Raw genomic sequence first — 17,656 nt, 5'->3', positions numbered from 1 at the left:
AGATCGTTAGACGCCGCTTTCTTGACACGTCTACAAATACGAAACGACAGCCCCACCGTCAATGTTGCGTGTGAAAGAACGACACTCCATGTCACCTGCGTATACATGATACTCTAATGCCGAGGGTGGACACGAAAACATGCTTCATGACTCGCTGCCTTGTTCCATGTGCTCCGTCGAGGAGTCTTGAGTTTTTCGTCGGCGCCTAGATCTGCTGTGATTATCCCTGTCATCCTCATCGTCCGACTCGCGCGACATATCCTCAAGTGCATATGGGAGGGGGACTTCTCTAGTGACGCGATATTGATCCACATTCCCTAGATGTTCGTTCTCTAAACGAACTATCAACAATTCGGATATTCCAGACAAATGCATCTGAGAGAATGTTCGATGACGCACTGAAGTTCCACTGCCATCTCCTGAAAGACTCCAATGAACCCGCGATAAAGGTTCTTAAAACGTAATTCGGCCCACTTCCAGGTATATAAAATACCCATATGAACCTGATCAATACATTTGTGACCTAGGAGTCCCTTGAGAATATTGCGGATATTGCAACAGGTCTCAGACGCACGATTGCCATGTAGTAGAGCTATAAAACCGATGAGTCGTTCTGAAGTTCCTCATGATAGGCAACTGACCGGCACATAGCTAGGATACAAGAGCTCGGATCGAAGCAGAGGGTATTTTGCGTGCGGCTGCAATAAGGACCAGTCCATCAGTATATCCTGGAGGCATGGTGCGTAAGTTGGTGAGCACGCTCGATATAAGTAGACGTACCCATGATGAAGCATATAGAGAATAGTTAGTAGCGAAGATACACCACACCACAAAGTGGACACCACGACCTCCACCTATCGAGACATTCAGCATGTCTGTCGCTCGGAGAATACGACGGTAGACCGGACCGTGCTGCCTCCAGAGGTAATAACAGAGATACATGAGCAATCCAGCAGCGTACTTTCCCGCCTGCAGACGACGAATGAGTCATATCAGAAGCATGTCTTGCTATGTTCAGACACTCACATTGATGAGATGGGTGATCAAGCGAGAGTCTACCCACCGCTTGATGCTCTGAATGACACGTATTAGGAAAGGAATGCATGCAAGGGCAAACTCTGGTCCCCAGTATCTCCCCTCTGTGCACTGCTGCCAATTATCCAATCCTCGCTTATAAGCGCACCCGACATAGAACATGTTTGTCAAAGTAAAGACAAGACTGCAGAATTGATCACTTCAATAGCGGAGAGCCCGATGAGCCACTTGCAGCATAGAACAAAAGGACAACCGACCCCATCCAGAAGTCCGTGAACTACGCCATTAATTAGAACACGGAGCCGCTCGCTAAAAATTTGAGGAAGTCGCACCTCTACCCGACGAATTCCAGGCGTCGCCAATCTATAGAGCATTTTGATGAACCACCATCGCGACCATTTGTACAGAATGGGAAGCGGATTGAGCATTATCCCCACTGCCCAGGCAAGCCATATAAGCGGCCACGTGGTTGGTGAGACGGAATGCGCCCCAATGCGGTTGAAAGAAAGCCAGAAGGCATAACAGAGAGTAGACAGAAGGATGGAAGGCACCTAAGCAGATTATACCAATCACGGCAGGAAATTAATAATCGACGCGGAATACGTAGTGTAGGAACAGAACGTTACCTCGAAATATTCACGCTGGTCGAGACACGTACGCACATCCAGTTCTGAGAATTTCATGAGTAAATGAATTCACACGAAAACATCCGAGTAAGCATACCGAATATGAAGACATATTTAATGCGTGCGCTGGACCAAGCCAGAAGATTCACGCCAACTAGGACAGAGAGCAAGATCGGGATGAAGAATACAGCATATACATACAGCAAGCCGTTCCAAGTGGGCAACGCCGCACGCGTGTCATCCTGGAAGCCTGTTAAATAGACATTCAGCCTTACGCACTCTGACATAGCTGCTCACTGCACTTTCGCGTCCAGGTATCTGAATAAATAATGTTGGAAGTTGGTGAAACTTACTTTGATACACGCCATCCACGAACGCTGGAAGAGCGAGGCCCAGCATCAAGCCCGTCTTAAACGAGCTGAAATGATGGCTCTGACGCTGCCAGCCCCGTAACCGATCCATCGCCTTCTTCCTGTCTCCCCGCGCTATAATCCGGCGTCAGCACCAAAGGCGGAGCCAGTGATATATCGGTAGGCAAAGATGTGCGCACCAAAACGAGCCGCGAAGAGATCCTCCATTTCACGGATCATTCCCTCCACAGTTGCGCCTGATGCAAAGGCGCTAGGTTCTATCTTCTCGGTTAAATATGCATGTTGCACTGGAATCTATGGCCCAGGCACGCGGAGACACAGTACAGAGTTAGCGACGACAGGCAACAGAAAGCCCAATTCATTGCAAACCTTGGTCACCTTCTCGAATTTTTTCAGAGCTTTGCGGAACCCAATAAGGTTCAGTGTCTGTAACCAATGCATGCTTTTGTCAACACTATTAGTATCATACGTATGTCAGCCACTTGCCCTGTAATTATTCAAGATTTCCAAGCCACTAATTGGATTGGAGTCAACAACCTTGTTACTTAAAACACAGCTGAGAAGATGCCCACCGGTAACATTCTAGCACTGCCCTCTTGAGTTTCTTCTTTGCATTCTGGTATTCTTCTGGATTGAGTCGACGGCCTGAGGGGCCACCTTTGGCGCGTGCGGGCTGGAGCTGTCTGCTGTCACGACGGACATGCGGATGCATATGGAGATGAGAGTGGTTGTAGTGGTCGCCGTCTTCGCTGTCTGCGTGCGTCTGTGACAGGCTGACAGAAGCGGAACGACCGGCATTCTCAATCTCGACATCCTTGGTTTGCTCCTTAAGAGCCTGGTTATTCTCCAGCTGGAAGTTCACGCCATTTTTGTGAGATGCGCCTTCATCCTCTGGATGTACCTCCGTGTCTTTGTCGCCCGCGCCTCCGCCGGCGTCTACGGAAGCCTTGGCAGCAGGAGATCTTCTGCGCTGTTTCAGTGAAGAGGGTAAGACTGACTGTATGTCAGGGTGTGGCTCCGCGTGGGGTAAGAACTTCGGCACTCGTCGGCGCAGGCGGGTAAAGGGAACTGCGAACCAAGCAGGTTGGGACGAGGTGAGTGGATGAGCCTCCTGCTAGCAACGGCATGAAAGAGGGTGGAAGCACCAGACCGAAATGAGCTTACGTAGAAGAGACGTCTGTGGTCTTTGAGTTCCTGTAACTGCTTTTTCAGTTCAGCGGTCCTACAAAGACGATATTATTGATTACCCGCTTGCACAAGGATATGAGAAAATATGTAAGAAGGTACAGATGAGCTTGCCTCAAAGACACGCCGGTCATTCTCACCGCTACACAGCCTGTAGCAAAAACAAGTTACATGTGTGATAGAGCCACCCATATTTGAAGAGAAGTAGCATCAGCACATGCATCAGTTGCCCAACAATCCATGCTTCGCTACCTACAGCTTTTGGGATTGAACATGTTACTAGCGTAAACTTACCTGTCTTTCAGTTCTTGTTCACGCTCGCAGTAGAAACTCTCAACCTTGTCAAGCTCCGCATCCAGCGCGTCAAAATAGGCGCGATGAGCAGGCGCCAATCGTGGAAGGAGCTCCATAAGCGGAGGAGGCGTCGTAGGATCCCATTTGAGTGAACTAGGGAGATCGGAGAGATGTGACATGTTGAAAGTTTCCGACGCGCCACGCGCCAGGATGGAAAATGCTGTGTTACGACGGCGCAGGGTAGCAGCGGGGTGTACACCAGTCCCAGAGCTTGAAGCTGAGCGGCTGAGTGGTGGCCGTGCTGGAACCTCTGGTACTTGTTGGCCAAGAAGGTTGTGGGGCTCATCTTCCGCTGCGAATTCCGTCTCAGGATCATACGCTGTGTGATCTGTGGAGTGCGACGACTGAGTATGACTGGGAGAAAGTATTGGAGGGGGTAAGACACTCGGCCCCAGGGGATTCTCTGCGTCGTGGCTTTCAGTTGGCTCTATAATTGGCGTTGCTCCAGTTGTTGATGTACCACCGCAAGGAGGTTGTACCGCGGTTTGAGCGCGGCGGATGGCAGTGATGCGTTTCTTCAGCCCTCGATAGTCACTGACAAAGGAAGACCAGAACCGTCAGCAGGTAAGATTATGCGGAGCAAGATGAGTCAAATAGCGAGAATCGAACAACTGTGATCGAACGGTGAGTGCGCACATGTATGCCTTCTTCCATTCAGGAATCTGAGATGAGGCGCGTACAAAAGCACCACATTAGTGAATGTGATCGACAAGACAACTGGAAGCTCACCTGGGTATCTTCCAAATATCTAGAGTATACCGCCGAAAAATCTTAGCCCTCCAGATTCATATTCACCCAGCATATATACGTACCGTGCAAACTTCATGACTAGTACTTAGTGGCCAGATTGACAAGGCAAGAGATTGAGTAGATTGAACAGATCAAGATTTTATGTGAGCAAGAGATATCTCTAGTGGTTGGAATATCTGGAAGGGAGAGTGTAGAGGGAGTAGATACGGTGGGAGAATGGGGAGGACTCCGAGTGCTCAGTGCTAGTACTTCTACGCGCTCTCGACGCGCGCACGTGGTTTGTGTACGTACAGGCGCCTAAACAACCGCAAAGTTCGAGAACTGCCAGGGCTTCGCGCACCTCAATGCTTTACGACGTCGATAACAACACAGTATCTTGTTGACAGTCTCCTTTGTGACAGAAGAAAGTGCCCCGGACTACTGAAACATGGTGTCAGCGTGCTACTGGCTGGCGAAGAGGGAGGGAGCGAGGTATATTCCGGCTTGGATCCCAATTGATCAGGTGTAAGAACCAGTGCCAAGTGCAGCATCAGAAGAAACATTCGGTTGATTTCGGAGGTTCAGAGCTTCTCTTGAATACGGTGCTGAGATGTACATGCACATTTGCTCGTGACCTGCATCGTGACTTCTGAGTAATTCAGTGAATTGATCTTCACTCACCCTCATCTGCATAATCTAGCTTTCTCGCTTGTGTAATAGAGATCATATCGTGTCGTTCATCCAGCAGAATACAGTCGTGTGGACTCATCATTCAAATGTGTCTGCAGTCGCGGTTTTAACAAGTCACCAGACAACCCGAAGTCATGTGGCTTGGAATCGTGCAAGCAGGGCCTCAGCTTGCTTGGACACGAAGGTGGTGATGAATTATGATATGTCTGACAGGTTTCTGTTCAGTGCTCACCGGCTATGACACTTCAAGAACAAAAATAAGGCCTTGCCGTCTTCTAAAGTAAGTCGAGGAAATTCCCGTACAGTTCGCACGTCGGAGGCTCTCCTTGATATCATGTTTGCCAAATCGAGAGCTTGATGTGCCCACTCGTCAACAACGTCGGGCCCAGGAATGAGTCTTTCCGAGTCTTGACGTTGCTGCTGCCAATGGTATCGAGACCACAGATCAATAGTCGGCACCACAGTTGCAGCAACAAGTGTACTTGCTTGAATCGGTTAAATCTGGGGAACCCTGGACCTGTCGTCTACCCAAATTAGCGTACAATGGCGATGCGAACGATCCTCCACGAGGGACATTCTGAGTGTCGCGGTGTCTGTCTTCTGAAAGTCCTTGTGATGATCATCGAGCAACGAGGCGCTATTCATCCTTCCGTAGGGCCCAAGTTGCCAGATCCACACTCGAGCGAGCGGCTTGCTAGCTAGCGAAGCTGCGACGGGCGCCTAATGGACGGCCAGCGCCCAGCGTCCAGCCGCGTCAACGCAGTAGCTTGGCAATAAGTACTGGACAGAGTAGGCGCGCGCTCACAATCGACGATAAAGAGCGCATCAAACAGCGACTATGGGCTCAAACAGCGCAGACCTCATATTTCGCCAGTCGCAGATCTCATCGGCCATCAACGGTGCCATCGAGATGTGGCGATCGAGAACATCTACGAAGTCGCTTTGACACTGCACAGGATAGCTGGGACTCGTCTGCTGTGCATGGCGCGGAGGATGGCGACCCGGTCGGTATCGAGGCGCTCATGCGTGCGTGCATGGAGGCGCAGACCCAGAAGACCCAGAACATCTGGTTCGACTGCCTCTGCATGATGCAGACGAGCAAGGATGACAAGGCGTTCCAGATCAAGAACATATACAGTATCTACTGGTCATGCACGGCCTGCATTGTCATGCCCGGTGGGATGCGGCGCCTTGTGAGCCTCGAGGAGGATACCTGGTAAATCCACCGCGGGTGGACTCTGCAGGAGGTCATAGCGCCGAAGATGTCGCTGGTTGTATTTTCATGGGGTCGAGGATCGGGGCAGGTCAAACGCTCAAAGACGAATGTCTATGAGCTCATGTCGAAGACCTCCGCCTACGCAGGCCTCGCGCAGCTCCTGCAGCTACACACAAGCGATTCTGTTTTCACAAACTCGAACGGCGGCGAGCAGCAGCTCGACCTCACACGAGGAGGTCTGCATCATCGAGCTTCGCCACACGGCGTGCAGCTTCGCCTCCACGTTCGTCAGCGTCATCGCACCAAGCAGTGCCCAAATATGGCTCTTGATATACTCGGTCGTATTGCCGAACATGCGCAAGGTCCCGTAGACATGGTGTTCAGCATCATGGGCATGTTCGGCGTCACACAAAGGGATTTAATGGGAATGACCACATCGGCGCTACGATCGCGTTCGCGCAGGAAATTCTCCATAACGGCGGCACCGCGAGCTGGCTCGCCGCATCATTTCATCTTCCCCCTTGCCCCCAGCTCTCCAGCTTTCCGATATTTCCGACAGCTAATGTCTTGGGTAAGGCCTACCTCGACACACAAAGCCTCCGGACAACTGGGCGCGTGAACACAAGCAGTGCGATAGTGAACGTGGAGGCGGTGATAGATGGTCAGTGGCCATCGGGCTGGTGGCTCGACAATACGCCCAAGGGGATTATGGACAACGCGGGATACCTGAACTTCGTGGCCAAAGCTGCACCGGCTGTATATTTGCGAAAGCAGCGTTCCCAGTTCCCCGAGACAGCCAACATGGATACCGTCGACGATCAGGGGTCTACTGTGATCGCTGCGCTCGATGGTAGCCTCTGGCTCCTGCCAAAATCAAACCAACCGATGCGCGCAAAACACTATCCGCGCGTATATTGTGTTCATAGGCAACCCGAAGCTGTACAACTTGCTGTGGATCGTGCGGAGGGTGTGGGCCGAGGGCATGGCGTGGGGCACCATCACGATGCTTGTCCAGGAGCATGCACCAGGCGGATGACCGGTTCAAAAGTGTGATGGATGCTTGGGGAGGGGTAACCCTCAGCGTGGGTGGTCCTAATCCACATACGTGATGTATCCGTGCAAGTGGTAGCAGCTGCGGATAAAAGGGGGACGATGACAACGTTGTCCAAGGATTCGACTCAATCTGTGTACAGTGTACTAAACGTATGAGTGTAGCTCTAGGAAAATTGTACGGAATGAACTTATGTTATATGTACCTTGCGAGTGGGTGCTGCAGGGATGGATAAAATAATGTCAGAAATTATCCCCTCACGATTCTAAGTACGTTTGCTATCCAGACCTTGAGACCCCATTGAGTTCACCCCAAGGACACCTGTCAATGGCAAAAAAAGCTTTCTCCGTCGTCGAGAGCGAAATATTTGCCAAATGCACGCACGCACGCAAGAGACATGCAGTTGTGGGAAGAGGTAGTGACAGTGCGGACACCGACTATGCTGAACATCGGTCGACGCCCATCGAGACGTCCACGTCATTGGAACACAGAGCCACAACACAACATGTATCGGAAAATCTTCCCGTATCTAAACCAAGGAGCACATTCGCAGTATATGCCGCATTGCGCCAGAACCAATGGAAAATTCGAGCGAATGGCGAACCATTCAGGACGAGCTGCTGTTTGTTAGGAACCCCTGTAATGAGACAGGACATGACATGGACATCGGGGGAGACGGTGAGGTGCAGTGTCGGGTGATGGTGTTTTACGCTTCCAGCTTTGAAGAACATCTAACCCGTCATCGGTGGACTTCAAGTTTCAAGGTTAAAGCGGTACATACTTCAAGGCTTTGATGGCACTGGTGCTGCATAAGGCTACTTGCAGTGCAAGTTACTTGTCGTGTCAAGTGAGAAGCATAGTGCGGTGGTGCGCATGTCGCGATGAGTTAGTTGTTCGACTTACGTTACCTTTGTGTCACAGAACGCGAGTCACGTGCCCAATGTAACGCGTGTTAGACGCGTCTCCGCCCCGCGTCATCGCGCACACTGGGCAGCGAGCCCAAAAAGCCGTCAATAGGAGGTGAAAAATATGCGCCAATATTACCAAAAATACGTAAAAGTGAACGCTGGCAAGGAGATTATGTGGGACCGCCGAATTCGCCAGATGTGATGATACTCCTGCGGATCAGATAGACGCCCATTAAGGCGGCCCGTGAGTACCAAGTAGTGTGGGACCCGTGCGAGTCGCCCATCTTCCCCATCTCTCCCTCTGACCACCACCGTCGTCGACGCGTTCGTGAACAGCATCCATTGTCTCGCTCCCCACTTTGTCTTCGACTCATCGCTGAAGTGACGTACAAGTCGAGCACGGCTGCATGCACGAGGAAACGGTCACGTGGTCATATTCCGTGAGTATAGGGCGAACTCTAGGGTAAACTCCACTGATACACTTAGTATAGACTGCAAGTAATTATCAAAAGGCCAGCCTTCCGTATGCGATGAGATAGAAAAATGGGGGGAGAGAGAGAGATGAAGGACAGGGGGAGGAAGCGTTGTCGACTGGGGGATGACTTCGAGGCATGTAGAGGGCCTCACAGCACTCGTGAGTCTCTGTCCATTACTTCCGGTGAGACCGCGGGTTCGACGTAGATGCATTCTTCTTCTGTCCCTGGTCAAAAGTCAGCTCCACTAAATACAGACAGTTGAATGAGAGGCCTACCGGTTGACCCTTGGGCAACCTGCCTTTCTTTGGGGAGGTCCCGGTGCCTTCTCCGTCTGAGTTCACATTCCCATCTTCACCCTTCGTCTCTCCCTTACGGCCATGCTTACGAGGGCGGATGCCCGAAACGGTCGCATCGTACTCCGGGTTCAGCCACACTGGGGTGGGAGAGACATCTTCCATAGAAACACAGAGTCCCGTAGGACCCGATTCCCTCCGCACGTCTGCCAGCAGAGGGCGAATGTCATTCCCGAACGCGAACACGGAGTGCGCTCCAGGCATTATGACGGGGGACCGCCAGAAGTCCGGTTGCGAGCTCTGCCGAGAGGTGACTATTAGCGTATGCATGTGGCTCGCGACGGTATGGTACTGACCTCTGCATGATGACTCCACGACGGTAAAGCAACCAGTTGATCCTTCTCCGGAACGATCTTATTCAGTGCCTCTAAGGCGGTCACTGCACTGACCGGCTTGGAGTCGTCGAGAATAGGCTTGTCCATTATGTGAGCGGAATAGAGGTGAATATGCTGTGGTAGGAGGGAGGTAAGTATTGCGGTGATACGTTCTGCGGAGCGACAGTGTACCTTCGAAGACAGTCAGCTAAATGGAATGAGAGTTGAACCAACCGTCGCGTGCGCAGAGCGCCAATTTATTAGCCACACGAGATTAAGTTAGCGTGCTCGACACGTTGAGATACCCAGTAAATATCTGCGGTCGCGAACTTACACTCTGATGCATCTTCACTCCGAGGAAACCTCCAGCGTTATTTTTGACCATAGGAGGCGGTTTCTGGGCCATCTGAGGTGGTGAATTGAATGGCCTGCATAGTGATGCCCAAATCTCGCCTAAAGATTCGGGGAAAATGGCTGTGAAGTTATCATAAAAATCTAGAGAGAAATGGTGAGAGCTACACACACTTACTAATAGAACTTTCTTCACGCAGGAAAAGAAGGCAAAATACCCATATCACAGTGTCGGAGGCTTGCGAGCGTCCTCCGTCACGATAAGAGACTACAGTCGACGACCAGGTTGCGAGCATGGGCCATGACTGAGATGTTTACGACAGGGCAGTATTTTCGGCGCGTGAACAAGTTGTTTTCTAGAGTGAGTACGCGATACTGGCCTGAAAACACAGTAATGGAATCGAGTATCGTCAAGCCAAACAGGTAAGTGGTCAAACTGAAAATGCAAGCGTTGAGGACTATAAAACTACCTTCAAGGGAGATGATTTTTTGAAAATTTGATGCAACACTTTTCACTGAACAGAATAGACGGGGAAGGTGTTCGACGCCTACGTCCAGAGTCCCCATCGCGCGTCGCCAAGCCTATGCGAAAAATGAGATCTGTCCCTCTGGAAAAAAGTTGGTCGCCTTGTAGCTCCGGGGGAAAGGGAAAGCAGCAATTTGCCTGCTGACGTGGCAACAAATTCAGAACCTCACGACTTCAAAGTTCAAACTTGGACATTCCGCGGAAGTCACAGAGTGGCCTCACTTCACGTGACCTCCCGTTACACGACGTGTCACTCGTTTTCTTTTTTTGCAATACGTGGACCGGCGTACGGTTCAAAGTCTGTAAGTATGCTAGCTATGATCATTCTGTGGAACTTTTCACGTACCACTGAGAGATACTGAAGTTTAGCCTCGATCCTCCTAGAGTGTGTGGGCCAACAATTCCTTCGCCACGGGTATCTATGAAGCAGAGCATTCAACGCGCCGGAGTGCATTGATGGCCCGCTGCTACGTACGCCGTTACAAGTCGGTCTGACCTGCGTTGACTTATGCTGGAGTCTCACGAAGGTGTAGTTTTTGGTGGTGCCACCGCTGACTCGGGTGGTCAGTATCTTGCCAGCATGACGAAGAGTCCTTGCTTTGGCTTTCAACCACAGGTATGGACACATCATCGCTGTCTTCTCAAATAACCCGAGTTGTGATTATAGGATCCGTACTTGACCACAACCGTCGAGGAAGATGCTGTCTCGGAGCATATCTTCACCTTCAAGCTCGCCAGTAACGGTTCGTCCCTTTACTCGGTGTCACGGACCTGATTATCTCGGCGGGTGATATTGGGGACAATGACTTTGTGACAAACGACGGGCGCCGGCAGAACGGCGGCGCGAAGACGCAGAGGAACAGCAATATTGTCGACGCTGGGAGAGGTCGACGGTCGACACCATCGAGAAGGCTGGGCTACCTCAATACCGTGAGGGTGAAACTGAGATCAAACTTGTCGAGTGAAAAACCAGAAGGCGCACATATAATCATTTCCATCCACACCATGGTTGGCTTGTCCCTTGGATATTCAACGTTCACGAGCAGCCTGTGGGCGGGTCGACAGACCAGCAGGGAAAATTTGGGGAGCGCATCAACGCGGGGGGGGGAAGAGCCAAAACGATACTTACCGAGCAAACGAACCAAAGCAAACCCAATTGCAAGCCAAAAGTGGTAATGAGGTGAAAACAATTGGACTTGCTTGGCTCTCATGTCTATACGAAACGCAGTTGTCTTTTTTGTGCTTAGCGCTCTTCAATACGTGGCTCTTTTGTCTCTCTATATACTCCTTGTGTTCTGTAGCGTGGCATCGCTCGTTTTCTACGTCCCGTCCGCCTGCGCACTGCAGACTTCTTTGCCACCGTCTGTGATCGCCATTCGTCTCTACGTCTTCGCAAGTAAACTAATTGCACTTCCTCAGCGGCCTGTCGCTCGTCGGTGTATCCTTATATAGCGTGCTTCCGTCGGATGTTCCTGACTTCGTTTATCAGGAGGGAAGGAGTGGCAGCCGAAAAGGTTCCGTTACTGACCTACATCACCTTCAGTAGTGGCAAGTCTGAAGCCGCACCCCACCTCACGCGCGCTCCATGTCAGCTCTCGTGTGGAAGGGAGTCATCCTGAGGTAGAACAATGATGGGAAGCTGGGGGCAACTTCAAGGAACGGGAGCTCCTAAACGTTCGCGGGTGGTTTGCGGTCATGGCTTCCGATAGGATCGTTAGTGTCCTGACTGCCGATGAGTGTCTCACTCTGTGTTCGTATGACATTCCTGGCAGTGAGTACTTGTGATCAGGTGAGAAAGTTGCGTAATGAACACAAATAATATCAAAGGCCGGAGACAGTCGTCTGTACTGACTGAAATTCCCGGAGTAGAGGACCCCGCATTGAATAGATGCTGAGGACGGCGTGTGCGAAATTTGAACTTCAAAAGCATTGGCAGAAAATCAGCACGGATGAAGCTTTGAAGCTTGGCCAAGGTTGTGAAGAGGAACTTGAGGTCGTGGTGAGAAGCGTCCATACCAATGCTGAGGATTCGAGGACAGGAGGGTTGGGCACCTAGGTACTGCTTCAAGTTATGGGAGTTCTCGGAAGAAGCTCAGCCGCTCGAACTTGAGAAGGCATATGTGTGATGAAACATATCTTTTAAATTTTATTCTGGTTGGATGCAATGCGTGACACTTACCCTTTTCTGAACGACGAGCGGAGCACCAACGGCTCTTCAAAGTCACCTGGGACGGTGAAGTTGTACGCGGGTGTCACAACTTACGCCACATCGGGTTAAAATCACGTGCCTTCCCTGGACGCGATCTGTCACGGTGCTTCTTTCTGGAATGAACAAGGGTTCCATTACTATCTGAGGGCTACGGATGTCTTGTAAAGAAGACACGTAGCTTAGAGAATTATATCAAAGAAGTTTTATGTTCAGTGGTGAGCTGCAGATGGTGAGAGGTACTGACTAGTCACAGATCAATTCTAGGAAATGAAGTGCAGTAGGATTTGGTCTTGGACCAATCTCGGACCAACATTGGTCGCTCCTTGGGACGGTGGCGTAGTCCGGTAGACTTCGTCGGAAGCAAAAGCTGCCTTTTGGATGGAACGAGATGACGCAGACGTGTGTTCCAGGATATGTGCCAGCGATGCACAGCTTGAAACTTTAGTGTGATGAGTAGCGACACTCCCGCGCAGGTCGCACTCAGCATCTTTCTATCGACACCCCCCAAACTTTCCGTGGCAACGTTTGCGCATTGACGCTCTCAATAACAAAACCTTCTAGGTCGAGCAAACAAGCACGCGAACAATTCAATATATTTATTGCACTGTACACTGCACAGTGAGTGATGCTCCTTATTACTACTTAATGGTGGGAAGGCTACGGCGATGGGAAGGAGAAATCTACAACCCTATATTTTCAATTCAAAACATTGGAGAGGTGAAAGGGAGCTTTCTGTTATCTAGGGAATGACCTTGAGGTGTGGGGGCCTCAGTAAGCCGAGACAAGAGTTTTGTTGTGGTTTTGTTGTGGTTTAGGGAAGACCTTGGGATGCTGCTGATGGGTAGAAGGTAGAGAGCCGCGAGGTGAGTTTGCGCATCTGAGAGATTGACTCTCAACACGCGGATGGACGAACGGCACTCCTAAGACTCGGTACACTATTAGCAAAGAGACTGAGGATTGGAGGGGAAAGGTATATTCTTGCGGGGAGATCGTTGATTGAACTCGAAGAGATCAGTTTTTCACTGCTCGAGGCGGGTTTTGGGGCGAAAATGTGCTGAGAACGACACGAGGTGTCATGGCTGGCAGGACGAGTAAGCCTCTGTAGGTATGAGCGCGAGGAGAGGGAGCACGAGGGAGTGGATAGTGCCACCGGTGCTGCGAGCGGTGAATTGTGAACTCGGGGATGGCGACTCGGTGTAGAGTTCGAGTCGTACAATGAGTGTCTGTATATGGTCGAGGGGGGCGTGAGGTTATTTGAAAGTGTACGAGGCTGATCTTGATGATAGACCGTTGGACGGTATAGGCCACAATCGAGGAGCTAAATCAATGTTCATATCTTGATAAGTCTGAAGCACAAGGGTGCACCTAATGTTGAGAGGATAGCGAGATGGAAGCAGATGGTTTCCTGCTGGGCGAACGGTGTCGTAATAATGCCAGGAAGAAATCAAGATCCGATGGCCTTACATCACGTCGGGATCGATATCGGTGATGGTTGGATGAAGACACCGACGAATTTGCATGTCTGCAAACCGCGGTCTGGCGAGCTCGGGGACGCATTTTTCATCCGGCGCGCTTAGGAGGGCGGGTGCCCGACGTGGTTGCGTTGTGCTCCGCGGTTAGTCACACTACGATCGTGGAGACATCTTCCATAGAAACACAGAGTTCCGTAGGACCCGATTCCCTCCGCACGTCTGCCAGCAGAGGGCGAATGTCATTCCCGAAGGCGAACACGGAGAGCGCTCCAGGCGTCATAACAGGGGATCTCCAGAAGTCCTGTTGGGAGCACTGCCGGGAGGTGATCATTAGCATATGCATGTGGCTCGCGACGACATGTTACCGACCTCTGCATGATGACTCCACGACGATAAAACAGCGAGTTGATTCTTCTCCGGAACGATCTTATTGGGTGCCTCTAAGGCGGTCACTGCACTGACCGGCTTGGAAATGCTCGAGACGGGCCTCGACATTCCCGTCCTCGATCGTCCCTTCACCTCACATCCCTCTCCCCAGTCCTCTCCCTACACCCCCCACACTTCCGCGTCCTCTTCCGAGGACGGGAGTCAGGCCTGCCGGAGTCCATCTCCGGGATCTTCTCCTGAGATGTCAGTGACAAATCCAAGACGTAGAGGGGTGAACCGCTGATAGAGGACCCTAGTACGAGTTGCAGAGCTTCTGAGACGAGCGAGCCACGCTCCGATCGAAGGTAAACACCAAAGCACTCGCGTAGTACGATAGGCATATGCTGTGGCCAAAACAGTTGCATCAGAGTGAGCGCCTGGCCACTGTACACCTGGCGACGTGTCCGCCAGAGAGATGGATTGTCCGTCAGATGAGCAGACAGCTTCACGGCGACAACAAACTGTTTCTTGATAAAGAAAGTCGCTGCATGCGGCGGGGGCATTGCAGCCAGAGTTGTGCGCTGGGGTGATATTCCCCCGTCGGGTGTTCGAAGTTCCGAGCGTCATCGTCGAGCTCGCGGGTTCGACGCGGCTGTTCGCTGTGGTAAGATTGAGTCAAGGATCAAGCTGATATACAAGAGTGGGGCGGAAACACACCTTCGACGACGAGGAGCTCGAACTGAAGAGCGCGCAGGACCGCAATGGGACGAGCGCGATATCCTGGGCGATACACTGGCCCGCGGGTGTGCCGACATCGCTGCGGCATAGAATGATGGGATAGCGACAATGACATTGGTCGTAGATTGTTGGGGTAAAAGTAGAAGATGTTGGAGATTCTTGGTCGCAGAGGCCAAGTATATATACGTTGACGAATAAAGAGCGCACGAGGCTACGCCCGAGAAGCTCTGACAACAAAGGCTGCCGCATGTCATTGTCATGAGGCAGATCTGAGTACAGGAGATTGGCGTTGTAAGGGGTGCAAATTTTGGCAGTGGCACTCAGCCACACAATGCGAGAGGGATGCGATCGAAGTGGCCGTGATCACAACGGTGGCGGTAGTCGCTGTGGTGTCACCATACCCCCCGGCGAAGAGCTGCCGTACTCAGTCTTTCTGTTGTGCGCACACCTGGAACATAACTCAGTTGCAGACAAATGTACTGACTTTGTATTAGTGCTCCTCTGCTATGGACCGTGTCCTTTCTTCAATCCTGTCAGCGATGTGTAGGTTTCCTTTTGAAGTTGGCATCTATTAGTAGGATCCTGAGTGAATCGTCTGCCCATCAGTGTGCAAGGAAACTGCGTGTTCTCTTGCCCGAGTCTGCAGCATCGAATCCATCGATGAACAGGCCGTAAGGCCTCATGTTGTGGCATTCATTTCGCGGTGGAGATCGTACGTTCTGAGGACCCCCGACAATTGGTGAATAGGCCTGATCTGGAGAGGGCAAAAATGTCCGTTGGGAAAAGGCCGTTTTGGGCCTAAAATGTCCGTGAAAAATATTGAGGCCTCACCACATTTTTTGCCTCCCCGTTTCTCCTCAGGCCTAGGATGAGTTTCTAACCCTAAAAAGGTAATTTTGGGCTTCAGAGACGGCGGCTGCGCCGCCTCCTCCTCCGGGCCTGCCCGCCCTCCCCTGCCGGGCTTCCACAAGCGTTTGTCCGGCCCCAAATCAGGCCCTGGGCGCTGCCTCCCCGATGTCCGGCTCAGGCTATCCGGCGGTCAACCCCCTGATTTGTCCTTGAAATACCAGGAGGCTGTTAAAAGTTCGAAATTTGTCCGTAACTGGCTCTGCCTCAGCTCAGGGACTTTCCCCAACTGTCGGCGGTCCTACGTTCTGGTGCCAGCAAAAATTTTCGGCACAGCTTGCAACAAGCCATATTGAAAAAGGTCTATCTTCTGCCGGGACTCTGGTCTATCGTCGGCATCCATGCTGACTTACGTCCGTTACCTCGTGTCCTACTGACTCGTAAGTGCTTGAACGTGGTGTATGCACGTACGGCTACACGGGAATATTTTGCGGCCCTCATCTCTCGGGCTCGCATGATGGCAGCAATCACATGCCAGTGGTGCTCAGATTATTTCCCCTCACTGATCAGTCCACCCACTCTCTGTTGAAGTACATACATTGCGACACGGGCAGAGTAGTACGGTATTTACGCCACCACGTTACTTACGTAATCACGTAGGTAGTACTGGCGGACGTTCGGACGATGCACCTCAGTCACTCGTTTGCTATCGCACGAGACTGAGCTGTGCTTGGTCCCGCTCTAGATCCGTCAGACATCCCCTGGACGCCTTCCCCCCTCGCCGCGTACTCGCAATAGGTTATGAGCCCCGGCTCCAACTGAATCTGACAGCATCGGAAATATCGAGAACTCAATCGCTCGTCATCACCTTCCTTTCCCACAACCTGCTTCTCTCGTTCACACCCCTGTTGAACCATGTCTCTATACCCGCCGATATCTCAGGCCAGCTCCAAAGCTGAGTCGAAGCGCCTCTACGATGTCCCGTTCCTCGAAAGCAATGGCGGAAACTTCCAGACGTGGAAGTACCGCACAACTACCATCCTCCGGTTGCGTGGTCTCTATTCGCTCATCGACGGCACCGAAGTCGACCCCGGAACAGCGGATACTATGAAGAAGGCGGAGTGGGATGTCCGGAACAATGAGGCGCTTGCACAGATCATGTTGATGCTCAAGGACGAGCCGCTCAACGGCGTGATGTACTCGATGACGGCACAGGATGCTTGGGAGAAGTTGAACAGGCGTTACGAGGGCAGAGGCAAGCAAACCTTAGCCTATCTCATCAGCGACCTTTTCTGCAGCACACTTAGTGACGAGTCGCCGCTAGAGCCGCAGCTCAACACGATGCAGCAGAAGGCCCACATCCTCGAGACGCTCGGGCTAACGCTAGACGACACGCTCATCGCCATCGCTATGGCTATCTCCCTTCCTCCATCCTATTCAACCCTTCGCACTATCCTCATGGCCTCTGACTCGAAACTCACAGTCGAGAAGGTCATCAACGAGGTCCTTAGCGAGGAGAAGCGACGTGGCGAGATGACCGCAGCATCTGCGCTCATTGCGAAGCATGCTGATACCAAGTCGAAGGGGAAGGACAAGGACAAGAACAAGAAGGGCAAGTGCGCTTTCTGTGGCTACACTGGTCACACGAAGGACGAGTGTCAGAAGTTCAAGGCGAGCCAGGTGGAGGGCGCCACAGCGAAGGGCGACAAGAAAGCTGAGAAGGCTGCTGATGCAAAGGAATCTGCGAAGATCGCCAGTGTCGGTGAGGCTGACTCCGAGACGCTCCGCCTCTTCGTTGCTGAGGAGTTGGCACGTGGTGATGACCTCCACCGCTAGATTG

General features: G+C 51.7%; 5 protein-coding genes across 5 annotated transcripts; 1 reads left to right on the top strand and 4 right to left on the bottom strand.

Moving 5' to 3' along the window:
* Positions 1 to 144: 144 nt before the first annotated feature.
* SCP_0509330 (Phosphate transporter PHO1) lies at positions 145 to 4,397 on the bottom strand (the record flags this gene model as incomplete). The annotated part of the gene is made up of 21 exons (XM_027758988.1): positions 145 to 332; positions 400 to 523; positions 575 to 592; positions 642 to 728; positions 781 to 854; positions 909 to 969; positions 1,027 to 1,234; positions 1,293 to 1,312; positions 1,368 to 1,586; positions 1,662 to 1,705; positions 1,759 to 1,911; positions 2,015 to 2,146; positions 2,212 to 2,326; positions 2,402 to 2,458; positions 2,519 to 2,546; positions 2,605 to 3,143; positions 3,197 to 3,254; positions 3,512 to 4,105; positions 4,208 to 4,233; positions 4,301 to 4,319; positions 4,384 to 4,397. 21 exons carry the CDS (start codon positions 4,395 to 4,397, stop codon positions 145 to 147), a joined length of 2,778 nt encoding a protein of 925 aa, XP_027614789.1.
* Positions 4,398 to 5,153: 756 nt separating this feature from the next.
* Positions 5,154 to 7,738, bottom strand: SCP_0509320 (hypothetical protein; the record flags this gene model as incomplete). The annotated part of the gene is made up of 6 exons (XM_027758987.1): positions 5,154 to 5,157; positions 5,223 to 5,407; positions 7,312 to 7,389; positions 7,463 to 7,476; positions 7,546 to 7,578; positions 7,642 to 7,738. 6 exons carry the CDS (start codon positions 7,736 to 7,738, stop codon positions 5,154 to 5,156), a joined length of 411 nt encoding a protein of 136 aa, XP_027614788.1.
* Positions 7,739 to 8,814: 1,076 nt separating this feature from the next.
* On the bottom strand, positions 8,815 to 9,416 carry SCP_0509310 (hypothetical protein; the record flags this gene model as incomplete). The annotated part of the gene is made up of 3 exons (XM_027758986.1): positions 8,815 to 8,865; positions 8,917 to 9,234; positions 9,291 to 9,416. 3 exons carry the CDS (start codon positions 9,414 to 9,416, stop codon positions 8,815 to 8,817), a joined length of 495 nt encoding a protein of 164 aa, XP_027614787.1.
* A 4,965-nt stretch (positions 9,417 to 14,381) lies between these two features.
* On the bottom strand, positions 14,382 to 14,795 carry SCP_0509300 (hypothetical protein; the record flags this gene model as incomplete). The annotated part of the gene is made up of 1 exon (XM_027758985.1): positions 14,382 to 14,795. The coding sequence occupies one exon, from the start codon at positions 14,793 to 14,795 to the stop codon at positions 14,382 to 14,384; it is 414 nt and encodes a 137-aa protein (XP_027614786.1).
* Positions 14,796 to 16,731: 1,936 nt separating this feature from the next.
* SCP_0509290 (hypothetical protein) lies at positions 16,732 to 17,652 on the top strand (the record flags this gene model as incomplete). The annotated part of the gene is made up of 1 exon (XM_027758984.1): positions 16,732 to 17,652. One exon carries the CDS (start codon positions 16,732 to 16,734, stop codon positions 17,650 to 17,652), a length of 921 nt encoding a protein of 306 aa, XP_027614785.1.
* Between the last annotated feature and the right edge of the window lie 4 nt (positions 17,653 to 17,656).

Source organism: Sparassis crispa (genome assembly GCF_003851025.1).
Source record: "Sparassis crispa DNA, contig_000004F, whole genome shotgun sequence".
NCBI classification, from domain to species: Eukaryota; Fungi; Basidiomycota; class Agaricomycetes; order Polyporales; family Sparassidaceae; genus Sparassis; species Sparassis crispa.
This window is presented reverse-complemented; position numbering and strand designations above follow the sequence as displayed.